The sequence below is a fragment of the Oryza glaberrima genome, chromosome 9 (genome assembly GCF_000147395.1).
Source record: "Oryza glaberrima chromosome 9, OglaRS2, whole genome shotgun sequence".
NCBI classification, from domain to species: domain Eukaryota; kingdom Viridiplantae; phylum Streptophyta; class Magnoliopsida; order Poales; family Poaceae; genus Oryza; species Oryza glaberrima.
In genome coordinates, this window is record NC_068334.1 from 21,214,873 (window position 1) to 21,231,370 (window position 16,498).

At 42.7% G+C, this 16,498-nt stretch overlaps 3 protein-coding genes across 3 annotated transcripts; 2 read left to right on the forward strand and 1 right to left on the reverse strand.

Moving 5' to 3' along the window:
• Positions 1-3,653: 3,653 nt before the first annotated feature.
• On the forward strand, positions 3,654-9,254 carry LOC127784316 (probable protein S-acyltransferase 19). Its single transcript, XM_052311535.1, has 9 exons — positions 3,654-3,909; positions 5,628-5,741; positions 5,836-6,237; positions 6,328-6,396; positions 6,476-6,547; positions 6,654-6,779; positions 7,341-7,421; positions 7,505-7,693; positions 7,830-9,254. Exons 1-9 carry the CDS (start codon positions 3,865-3,867, stop codon positions 8,832-8,834), a joined length of 2,103 nt encoding a protein of 700 aa, XP_052167495.1. The 5' UTR covers positions 3,654-3,864; the 3' UTR covers positions 8,835-9,254.
• Positions 9,255-10,059: 805 nt separating this feature from the next.
• On the forward strand, positions 10,060-14,187 carry LOC127784317 (ruBisCO large subunit-binding protein subunit alpha-like). The gene is made up of 8 exons (XM_052311536.1): positions 10,060-10,470; positions 10,773-10,894; positions 10,977-11,184; positions 11,393-11,538; positions 11,743-12,049; positions 12,371-12,621; positions 12,855-13,055; positions 13,449-14,187. Exons 1-8 carry the CDS (start codon positions 10,260-10,262, stop codon positions 13,755-13,757), a joined length of 1,755 nt encoding a protein of 584 aa, XP_052167496.1. The 5' UTR covers positions 10,060-10,259; the 3' UTR covers positions 13,758-14,187.
• A 244-nt stretch (positions 14,188-14,431) lies between these two features.
• Positions 14,432-15,953, reverse strand: LOC127784318 (uncharacterized). Its single transcript, XM_052311537.1, has one exon. It carries the CDS (start codon positions 15,951-15,953, stop codon positions 14,520-14,522), a length of 1,434 nt encoding a protein of 477 aa, XP_052167497.1. The 3' UTR covers positions 14,432-14,519.
• Between the last annotated feature and the right edge of the window lie 545 nt (positions 15,954-16,498).

Consider the following 16,498-nt stretch of genomic DNA (forward strand, 5'->3'; position numbering starts at 1 on the left):
ATTGAGGAGCGGCGAAAGCTAATGACTCTGCCTAATGCGCTCTTGGAAAGATTAGTTGTCCATGTCATGGCATTAAGATTTTCTTTTCTTTTTCAATTAAATCAGCATGTGTTTGATGCTTGTCATGGAGTCTAATGATGATGTTAGCTGCAATGATGCCGATGTACTCGAGTATAAAATTGGTAAAACATCATGCATGATTGCATTAGAGTACCCGCAATGTTAAAGTAAAGTGTTATCTATAAAACATGTACATCTCAGCAATAAATTTGATTAATAGTAAACCACCTTAACAGTATGTCTACATTGGTATCTATAGCTCTCTCATGCATTGCCTCGTTTTTTTCTATAGACTATCTCTAAGTTAGTAGATAGTTTTGCTTTATCTCTTCATTTAATACCTTCCAAGTAGGAAAATGTGCTGACATGGATCTCTTGTAGAAAGCCTATAGATAACCATTGTGGGTGCCCTTAGAGCAAGCTTCATAGTATAACCCACTACTAGCTACAATTTATCTATAACTAATCTAATAGACAATTCATACAATAGTTATTAATATATGGTTTCATCTGCCATACACACACTGCGTCTTAAAATCCGTGCTGCAGCTGGCTACAGATCTATAGTCCGTTGCTCTTCTCTCTTATTTTTTATCTTATTAAAATATGTTTATAGCTGATTAATAGTTTGCTATTATAGCTGCACTTATATCACCAGAATATTTAGATTATGAGCTGCCGCAACTGTATTGTTTACCCGCCATGACGGAACAGAAAAAGGAAAATAAAAAAAAAAACTGAATGTTCCTACCTCTCCATCAATTAAAAAAACCATTTTTTTACCTCAAACAATTATTGGTAAAATTGACATGCTTGCTTCTACGTTCGCATGTCTCATTGAACTTTTAAGTATTTCTAAGCTCTCAATTCTCATTACTAATATTTGCACCTACTTTCTCTGTTTCACAGTGTAAGTCATTCTAGCATTTCCCACATTCATATTGATGTTAGTGAATCTAGTCATATCCACATTCATATTGATGTTAGTGTATATATAACTAGATTCACTAATATCAATATGAATATGGGAAATGCTAGAATGACTTACATTGTGAAACGGAGAGAGAAATAATTAGAGATTGGGCGATGGTCTCTAGCCGAGAAGGAAAAAAAAGAATAATATAGAGGCCAAGAGACCCTTATGACCAGTATGTAAAAATAAGATTTTTGTGGGATAAATACTTTATTAAATAACAATAAGATCTGTGGGACAGAGGGAGCACAAGGTAGTGGTGATTAAACCAGTCACTAAATTGTTGTATGGAGCACGAATGTGACAGTGAGCAAAATGCTCGTGGCACACACAAAAGATAACCGTGAAAACGAGAGTAAAAAAAATTGCCTTCAACGACATCAACAACCTGACCGAAATTTGGCTCCGGAAACACGTGGACCATGTTACTGATGAGTGATGACAGACCTAAATGCCTAACTCCATTTATATCTCTTCCCTCTTCTTCCAAGTTAGGAAGACATGTGAAGAAAACCTTCCAAAATTAAGGGGCTGTTTGGTTAGATGCCACACATTGCAACACCACGTGTTAGACATGGCACAGATTGTTAGCTTAGCGTTTGTTTGCTTGTTTCAGTTGTGGCGAGCCACAATTTCTTGTTTCATGGACCTACATATCATATACTCATTTTCTAGCCAAATATTATCACACTTGTGGCCACACTTTGTTTGTCATGCCACACCAACAGCAAATTGAGTTGTGACAATGTTAGACAACAACCAAACATGCGGGTTTCTTAGGAAAACTCAGACCATTACCATCATCAACATTAGGTTTCTTTGGAACCTTTAATTCTTAAGATACAGAAACACCGAATAATACAATATTAAAGTGCCAGCCATATCACCTCAAATCCAATAAACCAAACAGAACATAGAAAAACTACATGAAGGGCTATTTGAATGTAGCATAAAAAACACAAGGAATCAGAAGAGAGAGATGCAAATGATTTTTTCCCGAAGGAACTCTATAAGATTTTTTTTATAGCTATTCCTTTGACGACATAGAATTTTTCTTAGAATTATATTTCTCCATAATCCCTTCAAGTTCCCAATGTTTCGAAGGAGCTCTCATTCAAGGATGTTTATTTCTTAAGAAAAATACAAACATGGGAAATCTAGGGGCTGTTTAGATGGGGGCTAAAACTTTTTAGGCTCTTGCACATCGGATGTTTGGACGCTAATTTGGAGTATTAAACATAGACTAATAAAAAACTAATTTCATAAATAAGAGCTAATCCGCGAAACGAATTTTTTAAGCCTAATTAATCTATAATTATCAAAAGTTTACTGTAGCATCACATTAACAAATCATGACGTAATTATGCTTAAAAGATTCGTCTCGCGAATTAGTCCAAGGTTATAGAATGGGTTTTATAATTAGTCTATGTTTAATACTCTAAATTAGTGTCTAAACATAAACATCCAACCTAGAATAACTCCCTATTTCCCAAACAGCCCCCAAGACAACCTACTCCTGTCCAAACCAAACTTGGCCCGAATTTCGGTCCAAAAATCGTCAAGCGGCGCCAGGACAGCGCTAGTGTACAGTGCAGCCAATTTAGGATGGACGTATGTGTGGATGACAATGGGACCCACACATCTCTTACCTAGCTGCAAGGGGCATGGGACCAATGGACCATGATGATACTAGTACTACTCCCTAGCAGTACCAGGCTGGTCTAATTGAGGGCATGCTATTGCTAGGCCACTTGATCATTAACAATTTAACATTCTTGTGCTCAACAACTGGGAATCTTCCTAATCCTCTAGTAACTTATCAAGAACCAGAAATTTGTAACTATCATACTAAAATGGAGGTTGGTTCTATTTCTTTTGGCAGGATTCCTGTTCCCTACAGCTGTTTTCCTTGGTAAATCTTCACCACTTGCTGAGTTTGGTGTGCAGCAGTGCAACCAATTTTATAAATCAACAAATTGCAATGCATTGATAGGGCAAAGTATGGTACTGATGATGAACAAAGACAGCTCCTTAACCATGACATGTCAACCGTTGATTATTTGGTTAGTACCAGTGTGCTTCATGAGAATGCACGGCTTAGGAGTCAAGGAGGGTGGTTTTCTCAGTTTTCGCTAAGAACGTTTGATGTGTTGACTCCCGATAAAATCCAGTCAAATTTTTATCAAAAAGTTTAAAATTTGGTTTGGACCTTTTTAAACATGATCATATAAACCGAACAGTTTGCCTGGAGTTAAAGACCTTTCAAACTGAATTGTTTGCCTCAGGCCTGGTTTAGTTCTCAACTTTTTTTTCACATCAAAACTTTCCTACATACAAACTTTTAACTTTTCCATCACATCGTTCTAATTTTAATCAAACTTTTAATTTTAACGTGAACTAAACGCACTCTCGGTTAAGTTGGTTGAACACAGCAGAGAGGTGAGGTGAGGTCACTCCTCCATTGGATCCCTGAAATCACCTTCACTACCGGAGGCCTAGCCTTTAATTGACTCAATCAATCTTCCCCAACAAACCAAACACTGAAAAAGGCAACAGAAATCAAGAAAGGAAGCACAGAGAGAGAGAGAGAGAGAGAGAGAGAGGAGGAGGAGGAGGAGGAGGAGGAGGAGGGAGGGGGTTTTAATGAAAAATCTGCCTTTTTCTCCTCCTTCCTACTTCTACTATTACTCCTCCTGAACTACCCAACCCCTTGAGGAGGAGGAGGAGCAGAAAGCACCAGTCTTTCTCTTTCTCTTTCCCTTTTGCTGCTGCCGGCGAAGACGGCGGCGATCTGAGCGCCGGGTTGACGGCGGCGCCGCGGGGGAGGCGCCATGGCGAGGAAGCACGGATGGCAGCTCCCCGCCCACACCTTGCAGGTGACTGCATCCTCCAAAAAGCTCTCTCTCTTCCTTGCCGCTTCGGGTTCTTGCATCGGTGTAACAAAGTCTGGTCTTCCCTTTTCTTTTCTTTTTGTTTTGATTTGATCCTGGGCGTGCATCTGTAGTAGCCGTAGGAATTAGTTCGTCGCGGAATTTCGTTCCTGTGACTCGGCGCTGCAAGAAATTCACAATCTTTTTGTGTGTATTCTGAAGATCTGTCGAGTACAGTCGGCACAGAGTTGAAGACGAGTGGTTTTAATTCCTATTCCCCCTAATTCTCTTGTGTTTACTTGTGCGGAGACGAAGAAGTAGCGTGGTCTCATAAGGAATTGAGTCTAAGATGCAATGCCTGCGAAATGGCTGATTTTTTTGCGAATTATGTCTCTTGTGTTAGATTTGTTAGGATTCTCCCATTAGGGTTGGAACGTTTTAACTCAGTAAAGCAGGAATCTGTCTCTAGCCTAAAATGTGAAGTGTAAGGTTGTTTTGCTATATTATCTTATTCTTATTATTGATGATGAGTGAATGAATGCATGCACAAAGTTGCATAATTTGCTCTATTCCTGCATCACGCAATTGGTTATTTTTGTGTGTCTTGAGCCTGGGGGAGGCTGGAGGAATGATTTTATATGAGGGTAGGAAGAACGTTTTGCTTCCGTACATGCTTAAGTTCTCCTTGATGGTGATTTGGCGAGACAAATATATGTTCAATGGGATCGATTATAGTGGGTTAAACATGCTGCAAATTTTATTGTTGCTTTTGGGTTGTAATTCAATGATGCAATGTTTCGCCAATTTTTTCTTGTGTTGCCTTGTAGAATTGCTAGCTCAGTAGCACCTAAGTATCTTCTGGGAAACCATGGAAAAATAAACTTCCAAAACTGTTTCCGCGAGTTCTTCAAAGCATCATATCGCACGTTTGGAACATATGCATGTAGGTAATTAGGTTTAGTAGTCGCACGGACTACGTACATGTTAAAAGTGTCCGTTCTTTGTGTGGTGAAAGGTCACCTGTCGAAAATTCCATGTTAGGTAAACTTTCTTAGCATAGGCAATTTTTCCATCTAAAGTAATATTTAGATTGCTATTGCTGTAGTTATGTGATTGGTTCGTGGCTTGCTTCTGTTTTCAACAAGGGTACCTAGTTAATTGTCTCTTCCAGACAACATTGCCATGCCATCTTATCATCTACATTCGTATGTTACTAGCTAGTGTCTGGTCAGATGTATTCTTGCCTTTTGCATATCTTTGAGAATTGAGAATGACTTGAATAATCTTGCACCTGTAGCCTTGACACATCATCATGGGTTTTAGACCATGTTAACAGGGAAGTTCAAATTTTGCTTATTCTCATAATGTTATACTCAACCCATGCATTAATCTCAGATCTATTGCAAATAAAACACATAAGTAATTAACAGATAAGAAATACAGTGATGTTGCCAGGGCTTGACACTTGTGGTCTCTAATATATAGTTAGATATATCCATTAGTCCTTTTTCTTTCATTTTTGGGTCCTCTTAAACACTATTTCCCTCAAGTTGTATTATTTTCTGGGGAACTGAAAATTTTACTCATAGGCGTTATGCAGTAACTGTTGTGTTTTCCTGCACCATGTACTATGGTCTTCAAACAGCTCCAAACTGCACCAGCGTCTGTTCTTGTTTCTTCAATAGTTTATAACTGATTTATACTATCCTTTTGAGTTTTGGCAGATTGTTGCAATTGTGGTATTCTTCCTTCTGGTGGTCGCGTTCTATGCCTTCTTTGCACCATTTCTTGGAAAGCAAATCCTTGAGTATGTTGCTATAGGTGTTTATACCCCTGTGGTAAGCCTGCCGAATGGTCTTTATTCATGTCTCTCATATCTGAAAAGGGTTATCTTGTGGTATCATGAAACATTTCTCTATACACCACTTTCAGGCATTTGCTGTTTTCATCCTTTACATCCGGTGCACTAGCATTAACCCTGCTGATCCTGGGATCATGTCAAAGTTTGAGGATGGCTTTATTAATGTACCAGCCAACAGTGATGGGCTGCAAGGCATAAATTTGCCCCAGAAAGGCAATATCACAATCGGCACACAGTCTCCAACATCTACTTGTAGAAGCTCTCTTGATGGCCATTCTAATCAGCGAGGTTTGTCTACAAGGGACGCAAACGTAAATCTGAGCTCACAGCTGCCGAAAAAAAGATCAAGCTGTTACTTTCTTGGTGGGCTTCTGTGTGCTTTATTTGTCATGGAGGATTGCCGGAAGCCTGATGAGTCAGAACAAGCAGCTAATGGTGAAGAAGCTCTGTTTTGCACATTATGCAATGCCGAGGTATGTTGATCTATCTTCTGGGGATGCATCATTCAGTAAACTTATTTGATTTTTGTGTTATAACTCTTGTTGTACAAAATTATTTGGCAGGTTCGCAAATTCAGTAAACACTGCAGAAGTTGTGACAAATGTGTTGATGGATTTGATCATCATTGTCGGGTAAAATTTTCTTGTACTTTCTTGGGATGCAATCTTGCAACGTTAAATTTTGGATAGCTGATATGGATGTCTTTGGCAGTGGCTAAATAACTGTGTTGGACGGAAGAACTATTTCACGTTCATTTCACTTATGGCAATCAGTTTATTCTGGGTTTGTAATGCTGACTTGTTTATATCCTTTTCTAAGTTGTTATACAGGTGTTGTAGAGTGTTTCTTTTCTTGAATTGTTCTGAATATTTAGCCTCTTGTGTGACAGCTTGCAATTGAATTTGGAGTGGGCATTGCTGTTATTGTACTATGCTTTGTTGATAAGAATGCATTGAGCAACATTCAGGACAAGCTTGGGAATGGCATGACTCGTGCTCCATTTGCTGTTATAGTGGTAAGTATCATACGATTTTTTATCCTGTAGCTTTTAGTGTTTATGAATCTCCTCTTGGTTATAAGGAGTCATCTGTAGAAGCATCTTTCCACTGATATCTGATGACTGATGAGCTACCACAACTTAGCGACTAAATAGAACTACAAGTGATGTGCGCAATTGCTTCACAAACCCCATTCTTAGCACCTCATCGTTATAGCTTACAGTGAAGGAGAGGAATGTGATGGTGAGCCGGTGACACCAGAACCAAACATGCATCTGAATCACCTCACATCCTCTTTTTCAACTGCACAAGGATAGGCCACAGTGAGGTGTGAAAACTGGGTTTGTGAAATTACTGTGTCGTCTGCACATAACTTCTGTGAATGTATTTAATTTTAGGAATCTCTAATTTTTTACAGCATTTTATGTCTTGTTAGCTCTTCTATCTGTTATTCCCTTCACTTATTGAAACGCATATTTGCATATTGGATGTATATTGAGCAATACTTACCGGTTCTTAATTTTTAATATTGCTTTTTTTGCTGATAATTAACTGAATAGGAAATTTCTTATGTGCAGGGTTTATTTACACTTCTTTCGTTAGTTGCCTGCATACCTTTAGGGGAACTTTTCTTCTTCCACATGATACTGATAAGAAAGGTTTGCTTCAGGATTCTTAAATGGTAATGTAACACATATCCAATTGATATACATGCTCAACTATGTCGCTTGTGTATATTCAGGGGATCACAACCTACGACTATGTTGTGGCAATGAGAGCTATGAGCGAGGCAGCACCAGAGGATGATGAAGAAGCACATATCACCTACTCACCATCAAATTCAGCAACAACAGGATTCAGTGTTGGAAGCTCACTTGGCCTCCACCACAAGGGTGCTTGGTGCACACCTCCAAGAATATTTATTGATCAGGTGAGCCTGCATTTTTCAAATCGCAATTATGTGGAAGTTAAATTACAGCTCCAAAGCTGGAATACAATATAATTATGATATTGTAAGCACTTTCTGAAGCCCTGCTAAATTTAATTGTGCTGAAACTTTCCACTAGGATGAAGTGATTCCACATTTGGACCCTGGGATGGTACCTTCAACGGTTGATCCTGATGCTGCTGGATATGCCGAAAGAGCAAACAAATCTAAGAAGCCTGTCAAAATCAGTGCCCGGAGCCTTGCAAAGCTAGATAGAAATGAGGTTATGAAAGCTGCAGCAAAAGCTCGGGCATCATCCTCTGTTCTCCGACCAGTAGACGCTCGCCGTGGTCATGAAGGTGATCTTAGCTCCAGTGGAAATGCCAGTGTTAGGAGTAGCATGAGTGTTGACTACAGCGGCACAAAGGAATCAAGAGGTGAGATGAGACTGTCTCCTCTTCAGAACTCATACCCCCAAAGCCTTGCAAGCCAGGATGACTACGAGACTGGCACACAGACTGCAAGCAGTTTGAGCAGCCCGGTTCACATCCACAAGCTTGCCTCTCATTCTCAGTTTCATGCACCTCCTCATCAACCTCCACCCCCTGAAAGGCCTGTGCCGGGGATAGTGCCAGGGATAGTGCGGCCGCCTGTTCCTACCACACAGATAACCAACCCAATGTTCCAGTCAGCCACATCTTATGTTCGGGAGAACCGAAGAGCCTCTGTTGTCTGGGACCAGGAGGCTGGTCGGTATGTTTCAGTGCCTGCGCAGACAAGGGCAGTTCCTGGTCTTGATCTGCCAGCAAGAACCCCGCGTTTCTTGGCAAATCCAATTGGTGAGTCAAGCAACCATGGGAAAAATCTTGCACCTGCAAACGCTTCTTCCTCGGCAATATCATCAGGGCAGCCATCTGAGAGATTGACGTACACTGGGCAGTCTATATTCTTTGGCGGGCCAATTCTGAGCACCTCGGGTACGAACGCTCAGAGGAGCGAAGCGGGCACAAGAGCACGACCTGATGGAAGTAGAGATCCTCCTAATGCCTTCCAGCGTGATACCCGGGGTGAGAGAGCACGCACGGGCTCCTTCCCGGTGTTTGCTCCCGGGACTTTTCAGAAGAACCCACCATTTGACAAGTGATTTCCTGTTCTTGATGTCATCTCTGCTCAAGAGCTTCCATGACAATAGAATGAATGATGCATCTGCACTTGGATAGTTCAGATCAATTGAAGAGGCTGCCTCTTCTGGTGCAGCCACAAGAAGTAGCAAAAAACAGTGAGAGAGAGAGAGGGGATGACTTTTAGAATACTTTAGAGAAGGTTGCTCAAGGACTAACTTTGTTCAATGTTCAGAGAGTGACATTCACTGACTGGTGCGCGTGTGTTTTGTTTGCGTGCGTGTTAGGAATTCAGAAATTTGATTCGTGACAGGTGGTAGGAGAGCTAATTGTTCCTGATATGAAATGTTGATCATCTCCCTCCAGTTGGGCTTCGTGCGCGCTGGAGATGTTTGGAGTGTTCTTTGCAGTTGCTGTTTATTCATCTTTGCCAAGTGCCTGTCCCTTCTGTCTATAGCTCAAGTTTCTGATATGTAGCACTCCTCTTCCAAAATACATGCAATTCTGGTAGTCAAATTTTGTCAATTACCTCGTCTTTTTTATTAACCTTAATCTCTATGCTGAATAATCTAGGAATCTTCATAATTTGGAACCGATAGAGTAGTAAATTGTTTATTCTGTGGGCGGTTTACATTTTACGCTCCAGACCGAGCGAGAGAGGGCTGTGTTTGCAAGAGATGGTTCCCATCTCTCTAGTATCTTTTTCGCGCGTGCTTTTTAAACTGTTAAACGATACGGTTTTTTACAAAAAGTTTTTATATGAAAGTTGCTTAAAAAAATTATATTGATTTATTTTTTTTAAAAAATAAATACTTAATTAATCACGTGTTAATGGACCGCTCTGTTTTCCGTGCATGCTATTTGGGTTGGGAACCACCTCTTGCAAACACAGCTAAATTAAGTTTGAAAGTGAGCCGGCATAACTTCAGATTTTAGATTCAGGCTTGGATTTATAGTGGTTTAAAATTCCATATTTCATTTAAAATTAAAATAAAATAAATCATCGAAATATTATCAATGTAACCGTAGATTCATGAATTTGTTGGCTAGAAATACCCAACTTGACGAAATCTTGGATTCAGAGCTAATGTTTTTGAATGTTTTCCGAAACGTAATATTTCAAATTCAAACACTAAGTTTGGACATATTACTACTTCATCTATTTCACAATGTAAGTCATTCCAGCATCTTTTATATTTATATTGATGTTGTGGAAAATGCTAGAATAACTTAGAAGGAGAAATGTTGATTTCTTGAGAGAGACAACGCGACACGAGGAGGAAGAAGAAGAGGAAGAGCAAGCGGATAAACCACCTGTGCTAAAACCCTCATCGCCGCGCCGCCGCCTCCGCCTCTGCTCCGCCGCTCACAACCCCGCGCGGCGGGCGGCGGTGAGTCGGTCTGCTCCTTCCTCCACCGGCCGCCCACGCTGCTCCCCGTGGGCCTCCATGTCTTTGACCACCGTTTCTTTCTCCTACCCCGCCAAGCCGCTTCCCAAATGGCCGTGCACGCTGCCTAAGCCGCCGCCGAGGGCTCGCTGCCGTTTTGTGGTGCGGGCGGACGTCAAGGTGATCTCCTCCGGTGAGGCCTGCCGCCGTGGGCTCGCCGCCGGCATCGACAAGCTCGCCGACGCCGTCGCGGTCACTCTAGGCCCCAAAGGTCAGCCTACTGTTTTTTGGTGCTCTTCAGTACCAATTCTTACTGTCCAACCTCTAATTTCTTGCAATTTCACTGCTTATATGGATGATTCGATGTAAGATATGAATCTAGCGAATGCACAGAAAATGAGCCATCAGGAGTCTAAAATGATTTCATTTTTTTCTTGCTAAAGATGTTGGGTTTGGTGGTTTATCCATCAGTTTAGTTTGTTGTTCATGTTGTTGGGTTCTCATGAGCCTGGATTACTTGTTTAATTGTCTTGTAATGCTACGGGACGTTGAGAGCTCAAAAATTTACTGCAGGCAGGAATGTTGTTATTGACCAAGACGATGTTCCTAAAGTAATCAATGATGGTATCACAATTGCCAAGGCTATAGAGCTCCCAAATGCTGTTGAGCATGCAGGTGCCATGTTACTTCAAGAGGTTGGGTGCCGAATGTCTTCATATTCTTTAAATTGGTCAATATCGACACTGCTGTTTATTTTACTGATAACATGTTAACCAGATAGCATCCAAGACGAATAGTTCTGTTGGCGATGGAACAACAACTGCTATTATTTTGGCAAGAGAAATTATCAATCTTGGGTTGTTGGCAGTTGCCACTGGTGCTAATCCAGTTGCCCTGAGAAAGGGTATTGACAAAGCTGTTCATGAACTTATTGGGATCTTGAAGACTAAATGTATCCCTGTAAGTACAAAGGAGGACATAAAAGGTAATTTTGTCACCTGGGAAGCATACATCACGAGCACAGAAATACGGAATAATAAACCATACCCACTAGACTAGTAACCTTTCCTTTTTATTTTAGAAAGCATATAGTCGATATAGTATGAAGCATATCATGATTTGTCTGTGAATGCACCGAAATTATTATGTGGTCAGATTATAAAATGTTGTAAATCTCTAAATTTCATTTTCAGCTGTTGCTTCAATATCAGCTGGCAATGATGAATATGTTGGCGATCTCATTGCTGATGCATTGGAGAAGATAGGTCCTGATGGAATAATTAAAATTGAGTCCTCATCTTCAATATATACTTCAGTTGAGGTGCAAGAAGGAATGAAGGTATGTTTATGTGGATATGAAATTTCTCCCTACAATATGCTACCTGTATGCAAAGAACTTCCCTTTTGCAACAAAATGCAGCTATGTCTCAGGGTGTGTCAAACAAAATCATTCCATTGAACCACTAATCAAAATTTAGTGCAGAAAGTAGCTGGTGTAAATATATAGTACTATGGTTCATGATTCTCTGTCTGGTCGTTGCAGATAGACAAAGGTTATATCTCTCCACATTTCATCACAAATCAAGACAAAGCAATTGTTGAATTTGAAAATGCTAGGGTACTTTTAACTGATCAGCGGGTGGATGATGTCCAAGAGATACTTCCTTTGCTAGAGAAGACCACACAGTTGAGTGTCCCTTTGTTGATTATTGCTGAGGATGTTTCGCATACGGTGTATTCAACTCTTGTTCTTAACAAACTGAATGGACTGCTAAATGTTGCTGTTGTTAAATGTCCTGGTTTGGGAGATGAAAAGAAGGCTATTCTCCAAGATATTGCTATTATGACAGGTGAAGAATTAGTACACTAGAACTATGTACCTTGAAATTTAATGTTAGAATTATTCCATACATCAAAGTACACAATTTTATCTTATAGTACATGCTTACAGGATATAGGCTGTATCCTAATAGTCTTTTAAAACATATTTAGCAGTTCCTTAGTATTTGTCACTTGTCAGATGAGATTATGCTATTTCCCTCTACTGTGTTGCCGAGACCAGCATTTTCATATTTGGCTTTCACCATCTTTCATGTGCATCATGAATTGCTTTAAACTTATCTGTCTAGCTCTGTTAGTCTCTGAGTTTTTGTTTCTCCTTCAATTTACAGGTGCAGATTTCTTTGCTAGTGACCTTGGCTGGTGTCTTCAAGGTGCTACTTCTGATCAGCTAGGTATGGCTCAGAAGATCACTATAACAAGTGATACTACTACTATCATTGCACATCCTTCGATGAGACCAGAAATTGAGGCCAGAATTCAGCAACTTAAGAAAGATCTAGAGGAGACAACAAGTGCCTATCTAAAAGAAAGGTTTTCAGCTCGTATCGCTAAACTCTCAAGAGGTATTGCAGCTATCAAGGTGCGTTGCTATCACATTATGTCAACAAACCTATATTCCAATTGTTTAATGAATATGTGCTTTCTGTATACAATTTTACCAGAAAGCTTTCTTTGTGTCAAAAAGATTTTCAGGACATAATGCAGAAATACATAAATATTTTCAGAGAAATACATAATGCAGAAATCACTTTAGTTGTGGTATAAAACTGTTAGTTTGTGTCTGGGGATTTGATAAGAGTGGACTTTTTTCAGGTTGGTGCAGCTACTGAAGCTGAACTCGAGGATAGGAAACTGAGAGCAGAGGATGCAAAAAATGCAACCTTTGCAGCCATTAGCGAAGGCATAACTCCTGGTGGTGGTGTGACGTATGTTCAATTATCAAAGTATATTCCCAGTATCATGGAACTTGTAGATGACTCTGAAGAGAAGATTGGTGTAAATATAGTTGGGAAGGTTTGTTTCTCCATTCACTGACAACCATCACCTTTTTTTTTTTGTTGCATATTTGCATTACAATGCTGCTGCTGTATTACACACTAGGTTTGTTTCTCCATTCACTGACAGCCATCACTTCTTCTTTTGCATATTTGCATTACACTGCTGCTGCTGTATTACACTCTTGGTTTGAAGAATAATCTACATTTTAAACCTAAGCATCAAATACTCAATATGGAAAATATGTCAATTCCTTTAGTGACTTACAAGTGCAAAGACACATCAATTTAAATTTAAGGTGTTCACTGTATTTACACATTCTCAGAAGATTTTTTTTTCTTGCAAAAATAATTAAATCAGTCGCGTAACATCCTAATTCTGAAATCTGTCCAATGACCAATGTTTTTCTAGGCACTTCTCGTCCCTGCTATGACGATTGCTCGCAATGCTGGGGCAGATGGTCCAGCTGTTGTAGAGAAGCTTCTTGCTAGTGAATGGCGTGTTGGATACAATGCAATGACTGACCAATTTGAAGACCTTGTTGATGCTGGTGTGGTAGACCCATGCAGGGTTGCAAGATGTGTGCTTCAAAACTCTGCCTCTATTGCAGGACTTATTTTAATGACGCAAGCTATGATGTTCGACAAAATAAAGAAGAAAAAGTCCCCCATTCCTCAAATTCCTGGCATCCCACCGTTGCAGATAAATCAAAATGCTTAGATTTGAACTAGCAAATGTACTGTCATTGAAGAAAGGTCCATGATGCAAGGCCCTTGTTTGATCGGTTAGATGAGTTGAACAAAGAATTGGAAGTGATGCCTCTGAGCAGATCATCAGCTGGAACCACTGGGTATGATAACGGAGGAAAAGATTTAGTGATATGGTTCAGATATCAGTAACTTTAAACTAACTGTATACTAGTCAGCAAAATGCTCCATGTCCCTCCTCTCTTTTCCCTTGGAGGTAGGTGCAAGGAGATTTTTTTTTCTTCACAATTTTTGTAACGTAGAAGATAGGATTACTAAACTATTGTGGATCCCATAATGTTGAACATGCCAGTTTTATTGTACTTTTTTTTTATCTTGATGAATGTCTATGATGATTTACTTGATACTACTTTGATCAAACACATATCCCATTACTATCATGGTTTTCTTGGATGCTATATTGCTATTGGCCAACTTAACATGCTTGAATCAGGTATTTCTTAAGATTTCACCAGAATAGTTGCACCTAAAAATGTAAAAACCAGCAACTTAGATGGTCCCTAAAGATGTTGAAAAGCCGTATCCCTAATTCGTCAGATTACTCTCATTATTAAATCTGAATGCAATAAAATTTGTGAAGAGAACCTGTGAATTCAGGAAGTTGGGCCGCTATGTCGGCCTAGTTGAGAAGGTGTCCACGTTCAACGTATCTCGGGTGCTCGTGCGTTCATCCTATTCGGCCGGCCTGTTAACTTAAAACAGGCGTGATTTACGACTAATTATGAAACATCATCTGTGCAAGGCCGATCATCCTCTTCATCATCTCGAAAGCATCCGGCTTTACATCCGACGGGTGCCGCTCAAGTCTTCCCTCTCGCTTGCCCACCACCTCGCCGCTCTTCCCGACCTCCATCTTCAGCCGCCGCCGCCGCCCCACGTCGCCGCCGCCGACGACGACGGCGACGCTTTCCTCGTGCAGCGCGATGTTGAGCATCAGAGCCGGCTCCGCGGGCACGTCCACCAACTCGTGCATCCTCCGCACCGTGTCCACGCGGTTGCTGCCGGCGTCGTACGCGTACACCTTGTGCCGGCTCGTCGCCAGCAGGATCCTCCCGTCGGCCGGCGACGTGCACAGCGGGAGGAGGCGGAGCCCCCCCAGCCCTAGCTCCCCCCTCATCGGCCGCTCCAGGCTCGCCAAGCTGATGCGGCAGCGCCGCGACCACGACGGCGAGCTCCATGTCCACAGCTCGTACTCCTCCGCGACGAGGCGGAGGTCCACCACCGCGCACAGGGAGCCGTCTAGTTCGGCGAGGTGGCGCACCTCGCGCGCCAGCTGTGCCGGTGTACGGATCCACCCGAACTGCTCCGTCGCGACGGAGAGCGACAGGATGGCGCGCTCCGGCGAGCGGAGGAGGATGCCGGCTTCGACGACGCCGAGGCGGCCGGTGTCCATGTGCCAGTAGAAGCAGCCGTCCAGGAACACCGGCGGCCGGCCTTCGAGGCACTTGGTCACGCCCGGCGGCACCCGTCCGGCCGACGGCCGCCATCCGCCGCCGCCGCGGCCGGACACCAGGCTGTACATCTCGCAGCGCTGCTGCCCTCTCTCCTCCTCCTCGTAGAGCCTAACGACCTTGTGCTCGCCGGCCGCCGTGTCGAAGCCGAGCCCCGTGCTCGAGCGTACGTAGGCGCTGCCGTACGGATCAGGCTTGGCTGCCGGCGCGCACGGCGGCAGGGCGACGTGCTCGCCGGTGGACAGGTTGCAGACGTAATACTCCGACGAGCCGGCCTGGAACAGGAGCGTCAGCCCGTGGCACGGCTTGGTGAGGACGACGAGGTCGTCGGCGGGAAGGTTGCCCACGGTGACGAGCTCGCGCGCCTCCGCCAACCCAGATCCGTCCGACGACGCTAGCTTGCAGGTGTAGAAGGCGGTGCCGGCGCCGGAGCCCCCGGCCGCCGGCGCGAAGAAGACGATCTCCGGCTGGCCGTCGCCGGCGGCGGCGGCCCTGAGAGCGCGGTGCGCGCGGACGAAGTGGTCGGAGGTGAGCGCGGCGCGCCACGCGCGGCAGACGGCGCGGAGGCGGACGACAGCCGCCGCCGGGACGCGCGCGAGGATGTGGTCGACGACCACGTCGTCCGGCAACATCACCGGATCGGCGTGCCGAGGCCTCTTCCCCGGCCGCGGCGGCGTTAACGCTTCGGAATCCGCCATGGCCGATCGTGTCAGATAAGATGAATATGATTTTGGTCGTGCCATGCATGCACTAACCCTTCCGATTCGGACTAGCCGTCGCCGACTCACCCGCCCATATAATGTGCGAACAAAATCAAAAAATCGTGCACGATACGATACGATGGCATCCTCCCCGCCACGGCGCCACAGAACAAAAGATTACGGCGGTCATCGGAGCCTCTGAGCGCATCATCAGCTGGAGCCACTGGGTATGAAAACGGAGGAAAAGATCTACTGATATGGTTCAGATATCAGTAACTTAAAACTAACTCTATACTAGTCAGCAAAATGCCTCCATATCCCTCCTCTCTTTTCCCTTGGAGGTGCAAGGACCATTTTTTTTTCCTTCACAATTTTGTAACGTACTTTATCCGTTTCACAATGTAAGTCATTTTAGTATTTCCCATATTCATAATAATGTTAATGAATCTAGATAGATATATATGTTTAGATTCATTAACATCAATATAAATGTGGGAAATGCTAGAATGACTTACATTGTAAAACGGAGGGAGTAGAAGATA

Bases quoted from the DNA above. Each gene is read 5' to 3' on its own strand.
- LOC127784316 (XM_052311535.1), top strand. From the start codon at position 3,865: ATGGCGAGGAAGCACGGATGGCAGCTCCCCGCCCACACCTTGCAG. The intron at 5,742-5,835 runs GTAAGCCTGCCG...CACCACTTTCAG, and splicing joins TAGGTGTTTATACCCCTGTG to GCATTTGCTGTTTTCATCCT. The intron at 6,397-6,475 runs GTAAAATTTTCT...TGTCTTTGGCAG, and splicing joins GATTTGATCATCATTGTCGG to TGGCTAAATAACTGTGTTGG.
- LOC127784318 (XM_052311537.1), bottom strand. From the start codon at position 15,953: ATGGCGGATTCCGAAGCGTTAACGCCGCCGCGGCCGGGGAAGAGGCCT.
- LOC127784317 (XM_052311536.1), top strand. From the start codon at position 10,260: ATGTCTTTGACCACCGTTTCTTTCTCCTACCCCGCCAAGCCGCTTCCC. The intron at 10,471-10,772 runs GTCAGCCTACTG...AATTTACTGCAG, and splicing joins GGTCACTCTAGGCCCCAAAG to GCAGGAATGTTGTTATTGAC. The intron at 11,539-11,742 runs GTATGTTTATGT...TGGTCGTTGCAG, and splicing joins AGGTGCAAGAAGGAATGAAG to ATAGACAAAGGTTATATCTC.